At 38.8% G+C, this 19661-nt stretch overlaps 1 protein-coding gene across 1 annotated transcript; it reads left to right on the top strand.

Moving 5' to 3' along the window:
* Positions 1 to 129: 129 nt before the first annotated feature.
* LOC121736477 lies at positions 130 to 15748 on the top strand. Its single transcript, XM_042127696.1, has 13 exons — positions 130 to 425; positions 1113 to 1214; positions 1529 to 1653; positions 4668 to 4810; positions 5743 to 5864; positions 8607 to 8713; positions 9083 to 9199; positions 9629 to 9783; positions 10307 to 10400; positions 11315 to 11361; positions 12519 to 12756; positions 14256 to 14364; positions 14587 to 15748. The coding sequence occupies exons 1-13, from the start codon at positions 273 to 275 to the stop codon at positions 15625 to 15627; spliced, it is 2553 nt and encodes an 850-aa protein (XP_041983630.1). The 5' UTR covers positions 130 to 272; the 3' UTR covers positions 15628 to 15748.
* The last annotated feature ends 3913 nt before the right edge of the window (positions 15749 to 19661 follow it).

Below are 19661 nucleotides of genomic sequence, written 5' to 3'. Positions count from 1 at the left end.
CGGCGATTTTGTTTTGTGATGTTTTCTTGCATAGCTCTACAAATATGCTACAAATATATACTAGTAATCTGTGACTAGTAATCAAATATATACTAGTAATCTGTGCTAGTAATTGCTTGCAAAGTTTTGTGATAATTCCAATTGAATTTCTTTCTTCGTTATTGAATTTTATTATTTTGATTTGTTTCTATGAATTGCAAATGCTTTTACAAAAACAACGTAGTGCTAACACAATAATGTTTTAGTAATAAACACCAATTAAGTACTTCAAAATGTACGCTGCTGTTAGTAAAAAGAAAAACATTGTAGCTAAAATAGCTACGAAAAGTAGTCCCTGTGCATTTTGTGGACGAGAAGTCGACGATGAGGCAAAATATGGAAAGCTGTATGTAATTGGGGACTTATACTGCCACTATTTTTGTGCGGTGAGTAAAGGTTTTCAAGAATTAACGACCTCTTGTATTGTGATTACAATTTTGTACTTAGAGTAGATAGATGAGAGTAGAGATCTTTAAACTTGTCTCTGACATAGGCATTGATACATAAATTATAAATGCGAAAGCACATTCTGTCTATCACCTCTTCACTTTCAAGACACTAATTTTGATTAAATAATATGTTGATGACACAGTATTATAGTACTTTGTGATGACACTTTGAGTCTGATAAAATGTATGGTCCTTACATGATAAACAAATTTTGGCATCATGAACTTGTAGAAGAAGCATTAAGGTGTTAATTTAAATGATTGCTTAAGCTGAGATCATAACAATATCATGAAGTAAGACAGTACACAATTTTTATTTCACTAGTAGATAATGAATGAATGATAATGTTATATTTGACACATTTTCATACACACTGTGTGCATAAAACTATAATGCTACTTAGCCTTAGCATTATTCATGTTTTTTTAAGAGTGCCTTATTTAGCTAGTCATGTTTAGTGTGAAAAATAATTTACATGATAAAAATTCAGTAACTATAGTTTGTGCGTTTTAAAACGCATAAACTATAATGACTTACAAAACTTAGGTTTTTGTGTTTTACCTTTTGATGGACTATTAATTAAGTTGTTATAATTGTTGTTATTAATGTATTAAACCATTTCAGCTGCTGTCCTGCTGTCTGATACAAAAAGGCCAAGATAGTGATGGTCTTTTCGGATTCCTCTATGGGGACATTCTAGCAGAAATTGCTAGGAGTAAGAAACATGTAAGTACTTAGTGATATTAAGTACACATGATCAGGATAATCACAATCGACTGCTCAGACCGACCGTACCATTGGTTTTCTGCATTCACAAGTATGCCACGCCAATAAAAAAAAATTGACAAATTTTGGATCGACAGCGTGCCAAATAGTGATGGATGGCTTGTGAATGCCGGCTTTTAAAATTGCAATATTTTTTTAAAACATTTTAAGATTAAACCATTGTCTAGAATTTGTTGTTAGGCATTATGTAGGACATATCTATGAGTGACAGTTTATTACTTGAAAATAAGTATATGTTTTTATTAATTTTTCAGAAATGTTCGTTCTGTGGCTGCGATGGGGCAAACCTGGGATGTACAGTCAGCCAGTGTAAGAAGCAGTTCCATCTTCCATGCGGGAGGGAGCGACAGGCTGTGTCTATGTTCTATGGGAACTACAAGTATGTTGAAATTTAAATATCAGTACAACTGTCTTTTTTGTTGTTAAGGATTTTCTTTTGAATATTTACTTACTGTAAACTTTAAGTTAAACAGAATCTTACAATCCATACTAATATTATAAATGCGAAAGTATCTCTGTCTGTCTGTCTGTCTGTCTGTCTGTCTGTCTGTCTGTCTTGCTTTCACGCCAAAACTACTGAACCGATTGCAATGAAATTTTGTACACAGTTATTCTAGAGTCTGAGAAAGGACATAGGCTACATTTTGATGTGGGAAAATATCTTATTTCCATGAAAATATCGATGAAAATTTATTCGCATTGCGCAGGCCAGCGCTCATCCCGGGGGTCCTGGGTTCGAGTCCCGCAGGCGGAACAAGTTTTCAATGTTCCTGGGTCTTGGATGTGTATTAAAATAATATTTCAAAAATCTTAAATATATTTTATGTATAATATTATAAAAAATCCAGAAATATATCGATGCAATTTAGTTCTAATACGATTCAACAGATGGCGTTTTATTTTATTTTAGTTCTAATACGATTCAACAGATGGCGTTTTATTTTTTACTTAAATATATTTTATGTATCTATACTTCTATACTAATCCATACTAATATTATAAATGCGAAAGTATCTCTGTCTGTCTGTCAGTCTGTCTGTCTCACTTTCACGCCAAAAACTAATATTATAAATGCGAAAGTATCTCTGTCTGTCTGTCTGTCTGTCTGTCTGTCTGTCTGTCTGCCTGTCTTGCTTTCACGCCAAAATTACTGAACCGATTGCAATGAAATTTTGTACACAGTTATTCTAGAGTCTGAGAAAGGACATAGGCTACATTTTGATGTGGGAAAATATCTTATTTCCATGAAAATATCGATGAAAATTTATTCGCATTGCGCAGGCCAGCGCTCATCCCGGGGGTCCTGGGTTCGAGTCCCGCAGGCGGAACAAGTTTTCAATGTTCCTGGGTCTTGGATGTGTATTAAAATAATATTTCAAAAATCTTAAATATATTTTATGTATAATATTATAAAAAATCCAGAAATATATCGATGCAATTTAGTTCTAATACGATTCAACAGATGGCGTTTTATTTTATTTTAGTTCTAATACGATTCAACAGATGGCGTTTTATTTTTTACTTAAATATATTTTTTCACGCCAAAACTACTGAACCGATTGCAATGAAATTTTGTATACAGTTATTCTAGAGTCTGAGAAAGGACATAGACTACATTTTGATGTGGGAAAATATCTTATTTCCATGAAAATTTCGATGAAAATGAATTCGCATTGCGCGTGGCCAGCGCTCATCCCGGGGGTCCTGGGTTCGAGTCCCGCAGGCGGAACAAAAAGTTTTCAATGTTCCTGGGTCTTGGATGTGTATTAAAATAAAATTTCAAAAATCTTAAACATATTTTATGTATAATATTATAAATAATCCAGAAATATATCGATGGAATGAACATTTTAGTTCTAATACGATTCAACAGATGGCGTTTTATTTTTTACTTTATTGTAACATAGAACTAATCATACTTATTAGTTAGTATGTTTTTGTTTATAGTTTTTAATACGTTAGAATATTATCTATACTAATATTATAAATGCGAAAGTATCTCTGTCTGTCTGTCTGTCTGTCTCGCTTTCACGCCAAAACTACTGAACCGATTGTAATGAAATTTTGTACACAGATAGTCTAAAGCCTGAGAAAGGACATAGGCTACTTTTTAACTGGAAAAGGGGGTTGTAAGGGGGTGAAAATGCGTAAATTTGGTCAAATTAAGTTAGTTCCAAAAACTCAAAATAGATGGCGCCAAGAGTCCCCTAGATCGCGCTATTGCTTGCTCATGCGTATTTCTATAAGAGGTTGTACCATGTCAAACATGGGTTTTCGATTCTTTCGATTGTTATTTTTTTTTTATATGAAATAAGGGGGCAAACGAGCAAACGGGTCACCTGATGGAAAGCAACTTCCGTCGCCCATGGACACTCGCAGCACCAGAAGAGCTGCAGGTGCGTTGCCGGCCTTTTAAGAGGAAATAAGGTAATAGGGGAGGGTAGGGATGGGAAGGGAAGGGAATATGGGAGGGTAGGGAAGGAAATAGGGTAGGGGATTGGGCCTCCGGTAAACTCACTCACTCGGCGAAACACAGCGCAAGCGCTGTTTCACGCCGGTTTTCTGTGAGAACGTGGTATTTCTCCGGTCGAGCCGGCCCGTTCGTGCCGAAGCATGGCTCTCCCACGTTATACACGTTCTATACTAATATTATAAATGCGAAAGTATCTCTGTCTGTCTGTCTGTCTGTCTGTCTCGCTTTCACGCCAAAACTACCGAACCGATTGTAATGAAATTTTGTATACAGATAGTCTAAAGCCTGAGAAAGGACATAGGCTACTTTTTTACTGGAAAAAAGGGTTGTAAGGGGGTGAAAATACGAAAATTTGTTTAAATTAAGTTAGTTCCAAAAATTCATACTAGATGGCGCCGTGCGTCTTTTACATCGCGCTAACGCTTGCCCAACATCTTTCTATAAGAGGTGGTATCATCATATACTTAAGTTTCGGTTTTTTTCGATTGTTATTTCTTTGCGTTATTTAATAAGCCTTATATATTTTACATTATATTACATAGGGTGACGTAACCTTAAACCTATCAATGATAAATAGTTTATGGGTAAAGTTGTGTAATTGGGGGGCTAAATAAGCTTTAAAATTTGGCATAATATATAAAGTTTAATTTTAAAAAAATGAAATATTATGTACACACTGCACAGCTGTTTTGATTTAAGGGGTACCAGGGTATTTTTTATAATAGCTTTTGACACCAATTTTGTTGACATCGCGCGCTATAAACTGAAGTCCACGCGGACGAAGTCGCGGGCAACAGCTAGTTTTTAATAAATTATTAATTGATTACATATTTATTTTAATTTTAATACTAAGCTGTGTTTTATTGAGCTCAAAAAAAAAACGAATACTTTATTAAATCTGTTTAAAATAATTATTTCAGGAGTTACTGTGCAAAACATGCTCCAAAACAGAAAATATCAGATACAGTTATGGAAAAAGTGAGACAGAGAATGTCTAAGAGAAGACTGCAAAATCTGACCAAGGCGCCCAGTAGAACTGCTAAAGATAGTAGCATGAGTGAAGGTGAATAATAATAATATAATTATAATAATATAGCCTTTATTTCAGAATTACAGTAACATTTTTAAATACTAAGTTAGTTATCTAAGTTTATCAATTTCTGATTGCCATTTTTTTTTTTATTAAATAAGGGGGCAAACGGGTCACCTGATGATAAGCAACTAACGTCGCCCATGGATACTCGCAGCATCAGAAGAGCTGCAGGTGCATTGCCAGCCTTTTAGGGGGTAATAGGGGAGGGTAGGGAAGGGAATAGGGGAGGGTACCGAAGGGAATAGGGGAGGGTACGGAAGGAAATAGGTGAGGGTAGGGAAAGGAAAAGGGTAGGGGATTGAGCCTCCGGTAAGCTCACTCACTCGGCGAAACACAACGGAAGCGCTGTTTCACGCCGGTTTTCTGTGAGGACGTGGTATTTCTCCGGTCGAGCCGGCCCATTCGTGCCGAAGCATGACTTTCCCACGTCAGATTTCTGATTGCCATTTGGCAAAGGCCTCCTCTAGTCTCTTCCATTTTTGTCTGTCTCTGGCCACTCTACTCCAAGTTACTCCAGCAATTGGTTTAAAATAATCAGCCCACCTTTTTCTCTGTCTACCTTTACCTTTCTGAGTGAAGGTTATTTAATTTTTATTTAACTAGATTTACCGTGCCAAGGTAATCGCGCGGTAATCGTAAATTTTTTAACATGCTTTTATTACTTGGGCTGTATGTACATAATGGAATCTTTGAACATGATTTTTACCTATCTCCAGTAGTCTAATTGCCCCGGCGATTGCCCTGTTCTCCATCCCCTAGGGCCGCCGCTGGTCGTCATCTTCTAAATTATCACTGGAACAACAGCTGTTGCAAACTGATCACTTTCCTCTATGGCAAACCGAATGCGACAAGATTGTTGTATGTGTCACTTGAAAACTCCATTAATTTGTTATTGTTTGTAGAAGACGTCACAGAGCTGGCGTGTGTGATCTGCTATGAAGCAGTAGAAGGCTGTCCAAGTGTTGACACCTTCTGGCCTCCGTGCTGCGGACGTGATGCATGGTTTCACAGAAGTTGTTTAGAGGTAGAGTATTAACTATAAAACTTGCGCCAGTCTGGCCAATTGTAGTGTGATGACTGATGACCCAATTTTTGGCTTTGGGAAGTTTTGAAATCTCTTAAGGCGGGGATTAATCTCAATCCAAAACGATAACCTTGCACACAACCAAAGACCAAGCGTATACGCATCGCAATAAGATTCATTTTAGCTTAGCATAAAACTCCAGTTACTCAGGCGGATCTTCTCTATTTTTTCATGTTTTTTTAAATATCTTTGGAAATAAACAAAATTGTTCGGTTAAGGGCATTTTAATATAGATTCACTAACAATTTATTCAAATAAAATGTATAAATATCGTAGTTAATATATTTCGATGAAATAGATTTTTATCGGAGGTGAGTTTGTAAATTCATTACAGCCAAAGTATTACGTTTTATTAAAATGTTTATGGTTTAAGGTATTTTAAATATTGTGCTTTATATCTCATATTTTTTAACACTTCGTTATTATATTGGAACTAGGTGAACCGGGAGTCACGGAATAACAAATTGGGGTTTATCCTCGCCTTAAGCTTCTTACAGACGGACGAGTCGACGCCTGCCGTATTTGCCGTCGACAAGTGCTATTTGACTGTAAGAAGCCTTAGTGTCTAAACATACTGCTCACTAGGCCGAAAAAACGCGGCCGAAGTTCCGCGGCTGAAGTTCGGCATGATTACGCCTGCAATTTATTTTAAATCGTCGTTTCTGGGGATTTTGAACGTTTTACCACCAAAGAAGTTTTAATGACTATTAAACAAATGACAAGAGGGAAGTCCCCAGGACAGACGGCCTCAGCATTGAGCATTTTCTTCACGCGGGTCCTCATCTACCGAGGTTTTTAGGAGTGCTATTTACTATTTGTAAAAGGCACTCCTATCTGCCTACTGAACTAATGAGGACAATAATTTATTGTAGTACCAGTGGTAAAAAACAAGACTTGAGATATTTCTGATAAGGCCAATTACAGACCTATCTCATTAGCCACTGTTACGGCTAAAGTACTTGATGGTTTGCTTGAGAGACAACTTAAACAACATCTTGACATACACGATGCACAGTTTAGGTTTAGGCCAAAGCTGTCCACAGAATGTGCAATTCTGTCTCTTAAACATATCATCAAGTATTATACCAGCAGAAAAACATGTGTGTATGGTGCTTTTCTGGACCTGTCGAAGGCGTTTGATCTGGTTTGCTATGATGTCCTCTGGTCTAAAATGTCCAAGTGTGGTGTTCCATCTGACACAGTTAAACTATTTAAATACTGGTACGGGCATCAGACAAACCAGGTCAGGTGGCTTGGACACTTGTCCGATGAATGTACGTTGGACTGTGGACTGAGACAGGGTGGGTTGTCCTCGCCAACGCTCTTCAATCTCTATGTGAATGAATTGATTAATGAACTTAGCAATACACAGGTCGGATGCTCCCTTGACGGCCATATTGTCAATAGCATTAGCTACGCAGACGATATGGTGTTGCTGAGTCCATCAATCTCGGCTCTAAGGAGATTGATTGGTGTGTGTGAGAGATACGCATTGTTACATGGCCTCGTTTACAACGTTAAGAAAAGCCAGCTGGTTATATTTGAAACTAAAGGTTGTAACTTAGACTCGGTGCCAACTGTAACTCTGAATGGAGGGGCTCTTACTAGGGTGTCGTCTTTCAAGTATCTTGGCCATATGGTGACTGAGAACTTGAAAGACGACTGTGACATTGAAAGGGAACGGAGGGCGATGGCAGTTCGATGTAACATGTTGGCCCGCAGATTTGCACGATGTAGTAAATAAGTTAAATTAACTCTCTTCAGAGCTTTTTGTCAATCTATGTATACGTGCAATCTGTGGGTTGACTACACGCAGCGAGCTTACAACGCTCTCCGAGTCCAATATAATAATGCACTAAGAGTAATGTTGGGGCTTTCGCGATTCTGCAGCGCATCAAATATGTTTGCTCAAACTCACACTGATGGCTTTCAAGCCGTCATAAGAAAGCGAGTAGCTTCTTTGATGAGCAGAGTTCGCGCAAGCACTAACACCATTCTTAAGGTGATAAGTGATAAAGTTGAGTGTCCAATCATGCGTCATTGGGTGCACATTCATAATTACGTGCCCAGTGCTGCTGATAGGCCACGTACATATTTTAACTAATTATATAATTCCTGAGTACTAACATAGTTTGTAATAAAATAATTATTGTATTTACTAACAACTTATGGACTCCGGTCTGAAATAAACATTTTTATTTAAATTGCCAATGACACACCGTGCCGAAATTACGTCGCGTTATATTATATGCGTAGCGCATTGCTGACGTAACCATGCCGAACTTCGGCCGCGCATTTTCGTCCTAGTATGTTTAGACACTACGCCTCTACTCCACCGACGCTGCGAACTGCGAAACGAGGGCGAACCGATTTACTGTCTCATCCGCCACACGACAATGCGTTATATTGCATCTCGCTCTATTCCTGTTTCGCATTAGTTTCGCAAATATTTCGCAGTTCGCAACGTCGGTGGACTAGAGGCGTAAGACCTAAAATTCTGATTTCTGACCAATACCATTTTGTCAGATTTTATGACATGTCTTTACCCGACTGCCAGTATGTAAGTATGCGTGAATAATTGTAAAATGTATGCATGTATAAATGCATTTCTGCAGTGGATCTTAGCTAGAGGTGTTGTAAGATTGCCACTGTGTCTTGTTAATCCATTGTGTTTATTTTCAGAGGATGTGTTTGAGTGCGGGCGTGCACTACCTGAAGTGTCCCCTGTGTAACGACAAGGACAGGTTCGGGGAGGCGGTGCTGCAGCAGGGATACTACATACCTGATAGGTTCAGTACTACAGTTACAGTACCTTATGACTAATGATGGGAATTAATGCTATTTTATATTGATTTCATTCACATGCTAATGTTGATGTCACAGCATACTACGTATTATTAAGCTGTTTGCTAAAAACGCGGCATCGTGAATTATCGGTTCGCATCGCGGCGCACCGCTCGCGTCGAGTATTATTTCGCATCGAATGAAAAATAGCAATTCATTAACCGTTAGCGCCGCGGCTCATAACAGCGTGGACGTGAATTACTAAAACTTATGAGTTATGACCCTTTTCTGTCTCTAAAGTATTTTCAAAGTTCTCAGTCGCATCTCAGTCGCTTAAGTTACTGTATGATAATAGGTTTTACAATAATCTACAGGGACGCGGCCTGGGAGTTGGAACAGAATGCGTTCTCGGAGATCTACAACACAACATACAGCTGCGGGCTACAGGACTGTCGGTGTCCCAACGGCAGGAACCATGATGCTGAGGCTGGGTATGTACTATCAGAGATTCATATGCAAATGATGGGTTGATCGTAATCTGTAGGCTTTTTGTTTGTTTAGATTATTTAATGCAAAATTTTAGGGTTGTATGTAGGTAGGAAGTTGGTCTGTATGTATGATTTTTAACATACTAGTGATCTTTATTTACATCAAATTAATTTAATTCGACCATTGTTTACATGTAATTTGTAAACTAATAGAGCTCCCACACAAAACTGGGAATTCGCATCGCGTTGTAATGTCATTTTTCACCGACTTCCAAAAAGGAGGAGGTAATACGTTCGGCTGTATCTTTTTTTTTATTGTAAGTTTTGTCGAATTATATTTTGCCATGCGAATTCGCTGTTTTATGTAGGAGCCCATAGGTCTTTCGCTTAAAGTAAATTATATGTCTTCACATAATATTATCATATTTACAGGCCCTGGGACATCAACCTGTGTGTGCTGTGCGGGAGCGCGGGGGCGCACGCTCGGTGCCGCGGCGCGGACGAGGGGGAGGCGAAGCCCTACGTGTGTCCAACGTGCACCCCGAGCGCCACGTCAGCTCCAGAATTGATACAGGCACTGCATGAATGTAAGTATAAAACTAATAACTCCCACACCGGCTTCCGTGACGGTGGCCAGTTTATAGTGCCCAAGTGTGTGCGCAGAACACAAGATCACACATCAATAGAGAGCTATTACTCATAACCCAGTAGGACGGACGACCGACACCGACTGGCGAGAGATCAGGCGCAGGACCGACTTTTTACATGCCAATCCGACGCATTCGTCTTGTCATACAATCAGGTGATCAGCCTGCATTGTCCTAACTAAACTTGGAAATAACAACGCGGGAGTCAAACCCACGACCACCGCGTCAAGAACCACGCTCCAAACCGCTGGACCACGGAGGCCGTGTTATAGCTTCAAAATTATTAGGGGTCAATTCAGTCCGCAACGCGTCGCGTAGATGCATTTCTAAATTTGTATCGATTTGACAGACTTAAATTCCGTGATACGTCATGCAAGTCTGTCAATTCAATACAAATGCATCTTAGCGTCGCGTCGTGCTCTGAACTTTGAATTGACCATAATCTAACATGATGTTTGTACAGTGGCGCTGCAGGAGCAGTCGGCGGCGGAGTCGGAGCGCGTGGTGCGGCCGCTGATGCCGAGCCGCATGTCGCTGCGAAGGACTAAAGGCAGGCCGTGAGTACACTGACTAGTATTGAGAGTGTTTAAAATCCTACTTGCCACCAGGTGCCGCTATGTAGCGTAAGAGTCTTTCGTGTCAAATAGCCTTAGAGCCAGTCCACCCGGCGCGTTGAGTCATCGTTGCGTCGACGCAGCGCGCCGTGTGAACACCTTGGTTATTTGTATGTAAAACAACGCAACGACGGCGCTGCGTCGACGCAACGCGCTGTGTGACACATGACAGCTATATCGTGACATGTGGAAGCTATTTCGTGACATATGACAGCTATTTGACACGATAGACCCTACGGCTAAAAAATTGTCCTAAATATGTCCTGTCCCGGGACACATAGTAAGCGAATTTCATCAAAATCGGTTAAGCGGTTTAAGCTTGAAAAAGTAACAGACAGACACACTTTCGAATTTATTATATTAGTATGGATGTATAAATAATATAATTAGGGTGGGTTGCACCAGAGGCGTGGTTAAAGTTAAAGTTATGGTTATAGTTAAGGATAACTTTAACCTTATCTTTGACCACAGAATTTGACAGATGACAGCTGGTCCGACAAGGCTTGAAATGAACGTGGGCGGGGGCGCTGCTGGTAAAGGAGAACTGTCAAAAATGGCGTTTTCGTATGATGACAGCGTTAGTTATCTTTTTCGCCACGTTCACTCAAAGCCTTGTCGAGCTCAAGGTTATGGTTAAATATGGCGTCCATTTTTTAATTTAACCAAAGATTTGACATGTTGCATTGTAGTTAAAGTTATAGTTATAGTTAAAGTAAGTTGGTGCAACCCACTCTTAGTCATTATGCTTCCGCCAGTTTTGAAAGCGAATTTGATGTCAAAAATCATGGCGCTTGCGATGCGTTGTATCCCTCCCCTAAACCACCCAAATTCAATAATAATTTTTATTGATATTTCAGATCAACTAGTTGCAACAATGCAAATAATAGTGAAGTTAAAAAAGAAGGTATGTTATACAATCAATTATTCTCTACAATAAGATGTAGAATATTGTTCAATAGTCTTTTTGACTACAGTCATAGTAAAAGGAGGGGAAGTAAGTTATCTTCATACAAAGGCACCGCGCGCGGCTTGTATGTGTGCACCATAGCATCAATGCGTCGCCACGTACGGCACACAACAAAATCTCGGCCACTTTTAGAGGCTGGTACCGCCGAGATTTTGTTGTGTGCCGTACGTGGCGACGCATTGATACTATGGCGCACACATACAAGCCGCGCGCGGTGCCTTTGTATGAAGATAACTTACTTCCCCTCCTTTTACTATGCTACAGTTTACAGAAGGCACATAACATTGTGTTGACAGATAGAGCAACGATAATTTCAACCTGATTTTATCTACAGAATGATATAATATGTGGAAGTTACACTTAAATAGGCACTGTAAACAAATTTAAAAATAATCAAAGGCGAAACCCATTAGAATGAGTAAAATACAAAGATATTATGTTTTAACACCTCCATCGTGGGTATCGCAGACACGATAGATTTTCAATTGTATTGCGACAGCCGGCTGCCGCTTGGAGAGGTTAAAATGGTTTTAGAATTCGTTGTATAAAATGACGTGAAACCTCGCACATTCGCCCGCACCGTACGCGCCGCATTTCGTGTACTATGCGGTGCATTCGACGCGTACGGTGCTGACAAATGTGCGATCAGCTTTATACTCTTCTTAGGGGGCGTCTACAATTTACGTGAGGTGTTTTTTTTTATTTTTTGACCCCCATGGCGAGATTTCGTGAGATTTCATTCAATCCCCGCCAAATCTCACGTGAGATTTTTCAGAATGTGGGTTTCTTACGTAAACGTTTGGTTTGACAGTAGATTTTCTTTCGAATGAATTTGTGAATGATCTTATTCGTATCACGATTACGCTTACGATTAAGCATACGTACAATCTGGATGAAATGGACCAAAATAGTATTATTTTGTTGAGAATAAAAATAACGTGAGATTTGCCGAGACCCCCCCCCCCCCCCCCCCCCTCTCCCCAACGTGAGATTAGATGAGATTTGACTCGACCCCCTCCCGTCCCTAAACACCTCACGTAATTTGTGGACGCCCCCTTATATCATGCATATTGAAACCTAAATGTTTTTTTCAGTAAGCAACACAGAAATAAGTCGCCTAGACCTGAATTTGAAGACGCCAAAACGGTGCCTCCCGGAGCCTGAAACTGTTAAGACAGAGAACAAACTACTTTCACCGATGAAGCAGCTCGGGCTATACGATCGTATATCTAAGCTTGAAATTGACACTCTCAACGCTGACGACGTGGTCGAGAGGATACGGGAGAAGCTAAAAGTGCCGCAGCCTCTAGCCGTCAAGAAGAAGATTGTCATGTGAGTGACATTATTCTTTAGTGCCGCAGCCTACGAATAATAAAAACTAAGGAAGAGTGACTGTGTCAAAAAATTTGTTCCGATTCTACAAAATGTGACCCGAATACATGCAAGAATTTTGTGTAATTATCGGAGATCGGAATTAGGTGTGTGAAAATACCTAAAGTTTGCAGCGGGACATAATATGGAGCTGTTACAACCACTTAAGTTAAACCGGTTTTGGATTTTACTGGTTCAGTTTTGTATTTTTTTAACATGTTCCTTACCTTTGAAACACCGAACTATAAACATTTACAAGCTGCTTATACAGTTCTAAATTAATTTTTTAGTCTCAATTTTTCTTTGTCGGCCAAACACAGAATTTTACATGTCTGCAAAATGCTAATGTGGTTTTAATCTTTTTTTGACCTGTATCTTAAGTATTGTATTCTATGACAGTGTTAAAGTCCGACTTGTTACTATTGTAACAAGTCGGAATTTAACTCCGTTGAGGTCAAGTAAGCAGGGCAAGTAAAAACGGAGCGACGCCATTAAATTAAACGCTGCGCTTACATGCGCGAAAATGTTCGTTTTCCTTGCATCAATTTGTAGCAAAACTTTTTAACTGAACCGGTAAAATCCAAAACCGGTTTAACTTAAGTGGTTGTAACAGCTCCATATTATGTCCCGCTGCAAACTTTAGGTATTTTCACACACCCAATTCCGATCTCTGGTAATTATAGAAGTGACAATCATTTGCAATGGCTTTATTTTTTTATTTGAATGTATTTACGTATTGCCATATTATTTTAGTGTGCGAAAACAAACCAAATTCAAAACGATTGAAATATGGGAGTTACGTTACCTTAGTTTTTATTATTTGTAGGCCGCAGCCTTAGAGCCAGTCCACACGGCGCGTTGCGTCGACGCAGCGCTGCCGTTGCTTTGGTTTACATACAAATAATCAAGGTGTTCACACAGCGCGCTGCGTCGTCGCAACGAACACATGACGGACAGCACTTCGTCTCGGACGTTAAGACTGCTTCGTAATAACGCTGCGATGACGCAGCGCCCGTGTCGCCGGCTATGCGTAAAGCTGCGTCGACGCTGACGCCACGCGCCGTGTGGACTGGCTCTTACCCCCGAAACTGATATCGCAGCACTATCGTGCGCTAGTATACTTGTCAGGAGTGGGAAAAGCCGTTGAGATCGAATTAGTCCAAATAGAGCCGCAGCACGATCGTGCGCTAGTATATATCGGAAATAGCAAAAGCTTTGGGATTGAGCTGATTCGATTCTGATTCTGTCGGGAGTACGGCAGCTGATTTATAAACAGACTAGATGACGCCTACAATTTGTTTACCGTGCGGGAACCGTACATTTTTCCGTGATAAAAAGTATCCTTTTAACAAATTTCAGCAAAATTGGTTCAATGGGGAGCCATTGAACCAATTTTGCTGAAATTTGTTTTGGAGATATTACACACTTATGACTTAAATATATTTTCCGTTCAATTTCAGGGCTATATTAGAAGACTTAATGAATACTACTTACAAGGATAAATTAAAAATGAAAGAACCACTGAGGGAATGGATATCACCAAAAAAATGCTTAGATATTATACAAGAGGTATGTAAAAATAAATATTAGTAGATTATAATAATACTAACTAAAAAAAAATATATAAAATCATTTGAAAATACACACCATAATCTTTCTATGATTCAGAAACCTAAACACAAAACGTAAAAGAAATTGCTTGTGCAGATAATGCATTGATAGATGAAGAATTTTCACAGAGCAAGACTCTCTTATCGTTTTAACAAAAATCTTTTTTTCAATAATTTTCAGGAAGTCAAAATAGCGGAGGTCGAGCCTAATAAAGAGAACAAGACAGAATCCATCGCGGACACAAATCCAGATTCAGAAACAAAAATTAACGAAAGTGTCCCGGACTCGCCGAAATTGAAAACAATAGAAATAGAAAGAGACTCGTCGATGGAGATATCCAAAGACAATGATACTGTTAACATAGACGTCGTCACCAGAGAAGAGTCTAAGACGACGTCGACTAGCCCTTTAAAGATAAGCTTTCTCAAACTAAGTCCTAATAACAAAGACAGGTCTAACAAATTAAATGTAGACATTGATATTGAGAGTTTCAAAATGCAGTACCTCAGTGAAACCAGCCAAGTCAACAGTCGCAAGAGAAAACTAAGCGATGCAGATACAAAAATTGACTCGCAATCTCAAAAGGAAGCCAAAAGAAGGAAACACAAGGAAAAGAAAAGAAAACGTGACAACGAAGAGAAAAGAATAAAGATAAAATTACTTTTTCAAAAGCGGAGCTGTGTAAAAGAGGAAGCGCAAAAAAAAGATAAGTTACTAAAGGAAAGATCGAAGTTGAATAAAAAGAGAAATAAGGATAAAGTCAAGATAAAATTGAAATTTAAGGAGCAGAAGCAAGCAGAAGAAAAAAAGACGGAAAAATCCAAAACAAATAAAAATGTCAAGGAAAACGTAAAGATTAAACTTAAATTCACTAAAGATAGTATTGAAGTAGACAATAGAGAGGCTAGTTCAAAGAAAAGCAAGAAATTGAAGAAATATAAATCTAAGGTAGATAAAGATAAGGAGAAGAAACATAACACTGAGAGAAAAGAGGAAAAGGAAACCCTGAAGGAAAGTCCGAAAGTTATGAAGCAATATCAGCTAAATTACTTCGAAAATAAAAACACAACACCTATAGTCAAACCGCTGAACGAAGTCATGTTAAAAAGAAAGTATGTGAAGAAAGAAAAAGGCTCTGACAATCTCAAACAGACGTCGCTAGATAATTTCTTTTCATTGAACTCTCCGAACCTCACTTCTCCGAAAGATGGTAAAATGTAAGAAATATATTGCAGCTTAATTGAGTACACTATGGAGTAGTAATGTAATGTCATATTATATTTCCTCAAAAGAAGTCAAAAGGAAGGATAATGAAATTGGCACTAAATAATATTAAAAATGTGAAAGTTTGACGTGGGAGAGCCATGCTTCGGCACGAATGGGCCGGCTCGACCGGAGAAATACCACGTCCTCACAGAAAACCGGCGTGAAACAGCGCTTGCGCTATGTTTCGCCGAGTGAGTGAGTTTACCGGAGGCCCAATCCCCTACCCTATTCCCTTCCCTATCCTCCCTTATACCGTTCCCTTTCCATCCCTACCTTCCCCTATTACCCTATTCCCTCTTAAAAGGCTGGCAACGCACCTGCAGCTCTTCTGATGCTGCGAGTGTCCATGGGCGACGGAAGTTGCTTTCCATCAGGTGACCCGTTTGCTCGTTTGCCCCCTTATTTCATAAAAAAAAAAAAAAAAAAAAAAAAAAAAAAGTGTCTGTCGGTGTCCGTCTGTCTGTCTGGTACCACTTCACGCCCAAGCTGCTGGACCAATTTTGCTGAAATTTGGTATGTAGATACTTTGAGTTCCGAGAAAGGACATAGGATACTTTTATCCCGAAAAAAATTACGGTTCCCGCGCGACAAACGAATTTTAGCGCAAGGGAGTTACGAGCGTCAGATGACGGATAGTTGGCACTATTTGTAATGTCACATACATTACAAAGTAGTGGACCAGAAGTTTAGCCCCGTAGTGGCTAAACTTCTGGTCCGATTTTAACAAATGAAGTGTCAATAGATTAACGGTGGGTTGCACCAGAGGCGTGGCTAAAGTTAAGGTTAAAATTTATAACCATAATTTTTATTTTAAATTTTAAGGCTAAATTTAGCTTTAACTTTAACCTTAACTTTGACCGGAGAAATTGACAGGTGACAGCTGGTCCAACAAGGTTATAAATGAACGTCGGCGGGGGCGCTGCTGGTAAAGGAGAACTGTCAAAAATGGCTTTTTTGTATGATGACAGCGTTAGTTCCTTTTTTCGCCACGTGCATGGCGTCCATTTTTAACTTTAACCAAATATTTGACATTTTGAATTGTAGTTAAAGTTACAGTTAAAGTTAGTTGGTGCAACCCAACCTAATAATGATGCCGGGTCACATAAGGAATTTTTTCGAAAAGTTGTGTTTTAAAGTGTAGATGATAGTTTTTGCCACTTATTTACAAATTATGGTGCTAAGCCTGTGCCTTAAACAATTTCTCATATCATTGTTTTTCACAATGAAACAGATGGTGGTTAACATAGTCAATTCTTTGTTACAATTGAAGACGTGAGTGGAAGAACAAGATAACAAGAAAAATTCTGTTTTTGACCATAAAATTAGACTTTTGGACCGGGAAAATTATTTGAAACAAAAAAGTGCATTTTATGTGTAGCCAGATATATTAGCCAGGTGATAAAGCAGATAGTTACAAGATTTCTTCAAATTATAAGGGAAAAAATTAGTAAATGTCGGTATGTTACAAAATGTTAGTTACCTTGTTCTTCAACTCACGTTTCATCTCATTCATTTTGTTATAATTGTTTACAAAGCTCTACAAGATGTAACAAAACTTATTGATACTTTATTACAGTAGTCGTAAGTAGCAATGCTAATTGCTAATTGCTGACAGAGCAATTTTTTGTCATTTTTATGGGCTAGCGAAAATTCGCCTTAAAGCTGCGCGTCCACTGAATCAGAATCTGAGCGTACGGAGCGTACGGATTTGTTGCTTTGTATTGGTTACTAATGGTACTGCGTCAACTGGATCGGCATTTCTGCGCCTGAGACTGGTATTTATGCCGATGACGTCATCCGCAGTGAACGCGTTATTCGGACTCCGATGGTTTAAAGTTCTGACGTGTTTGCGACGACGCGACGACTCTACATAAATACTTATTCACGATGAATAACGATATTTTAATTACTTTAGTGGAAAAATATGAAGAACTTTACAATCTAAAACATCAACATTATCATAACCAACTGAGGAGAGACAATATTTGGGATGAAATTGGGCAAATAATGAATTTCGTTTCCTCTTGTTTCTCTTTTCCTCTTCTGACAAAATACAGCTAATTACAACAATATCCTCGTCACTATCCTCCATAATGCAAATGCACGTTAACAGACTATGACGGACTAAAAAAACTAAATAGCTAAATGCGAATGCAGTGGACGCACCCCATCGGCATTTCGTAAATGACCACGCTCCGTACGCTTCGTACGCTCCGATTCCGATCCAGTGGACGCGCAGTGAGACCACACTTCGCAAAATTTGTCGGCAGCGATGCGGCGCGGCGGCGCGACATTTCACGTTTCATAGAACGTTTTGTATCGTGTCGCGTTGCTGCCGCGTTGTTTCGCGTTATTATTGCCTCGTCTTAATTTTAAGGACACCTTTGTATGCTGGCCAGCACTCATTTTTTTAACTTTTACTTTTTACTGTAACTGTTGTAGGATTATGTCTGGTTTCTAAGGTTTGTTGACTGAAGTTTATCTATTCAATAAGGTTGTTGATTGGTTTAGTTTACGTAACGTCAAAACGTTAGCCAATCTATTGCTCTAGTGAAGTTATAAACTTCTGTCAGAAAACATTCGGAAACAAGTGTTAGTCGAGTAAGCAAAATTTTTATATTATTTTATTGTTTAACTATGTTATAATATAGGAATCACGTATGCATATTCTTAAAGCAATTTTTTTATAAGTTCGTAGTTATCTTATTACTGTATTATAATTGGCTATTTAAAATAAATTACATTGTATCAAATTGTTTCCTTTCTTAATCTTAATTCTTATTCCACCCATTACTTCAGGCATTAATTTTATTTTCCGAAAAATAAATTCACTAAGTCGAGGGACATAGCAAAAACGGGGGGTACACTTTATATTGAAAATTTTAAAATAACTTTCCAGTTTCCTTGAACTACCCCAAACCAGAGTAGACCAAATATATACTAGTAATCTGTGGAGTAGACAGCCCAAACCATCCCAAACTGTATTATAAAATTTTTATTTCTGAATCAGCGCCATCTATCGTAATCTTATTACAACAATTTTCTCCGGTGTTGCACGCAACAAAACCCTATGCATCATCAGGGCAAATTATTAAGAATGATGTGTAACACAGAATATTTGCCGATTATCATATCAGCCTATAGTCGTCCACTGCTGGACATAGGCCTCTCTCAATGAACGCCAAGAAGACCGATCTCCTGCTACTCGCATCCAACATGGGCCTGCAACTAAGCGGAGATCGTCGTCCCAGCTAGTTGGAGGTAGACCTACACCCCGATTTCCCAGCCTTGGTCTCCGAATATTTGCCGAATAACATACATTTTTAGTTATAACTATTTAGTATTATTGCTCTATATTTTGTTTGTCCGGTACTTCAATATACACAATACTATACAAGTCATCGATTTCAAGCCACATTGTCACTATCAAACTTCTAATGGACATTAGATAAAGTCAAAATACAATATAATATTAAGATGTCAACTTTTTGTAGGGTGAAGCCAAACGAGCTTAATTTTGTGAGTCGTGAGTCACAGAATTTCGATCGCGTAAATATCTTTTCATACAAATCATGACTACTTGTATTATTAGGTATCTATTCTGTGTCATGAGTCATGACTCACAAAATTACGCTCGTGTGAATCCAGCAGCACTTTTGTATGAAACTGAATGCAGTAGAATTTCTACCAGCCGAAATTCTGCGACTCACAAGTCACAACTCACAAATAACGCATCGTTTGGCTTCACCCTAAGTCAACTTTTATGTGTAGAACAACCACGTCCAAGTACGGAAGCCCGGTTGGCTCACGGTTAACTTATGAGAAAGTGGCGCTACACAGAGTACAGACCCATTTTTAACATATTGTGCTCTACAAACTTATAATTTAGGTATACAAGTGTACCGATAACTGGTAAAAATTTCACAAGTTAATTTTTAACTTATTATACGATGTGAAAATGCTGTCAAGGTCCTCGGTCCGAAGCAATT

The sequence above is a fragment of the Aricia agestis genome, chromosome 19, assembly GCF_905147365.1.
Source record: "Aricia agestis chromosome 19, ilAriAges1.1, whole genome shotgun sequence".
Classification (NCBI taxonomy): Eukaryota; Metazoa; Arthropoda; class Insecta; order Lepidoptera; family Lycaenidae; genus Aricia; species Aricia agestis.
This window is presented reverse-complemented; position numbering and strand designations above follow the sequence as displayed.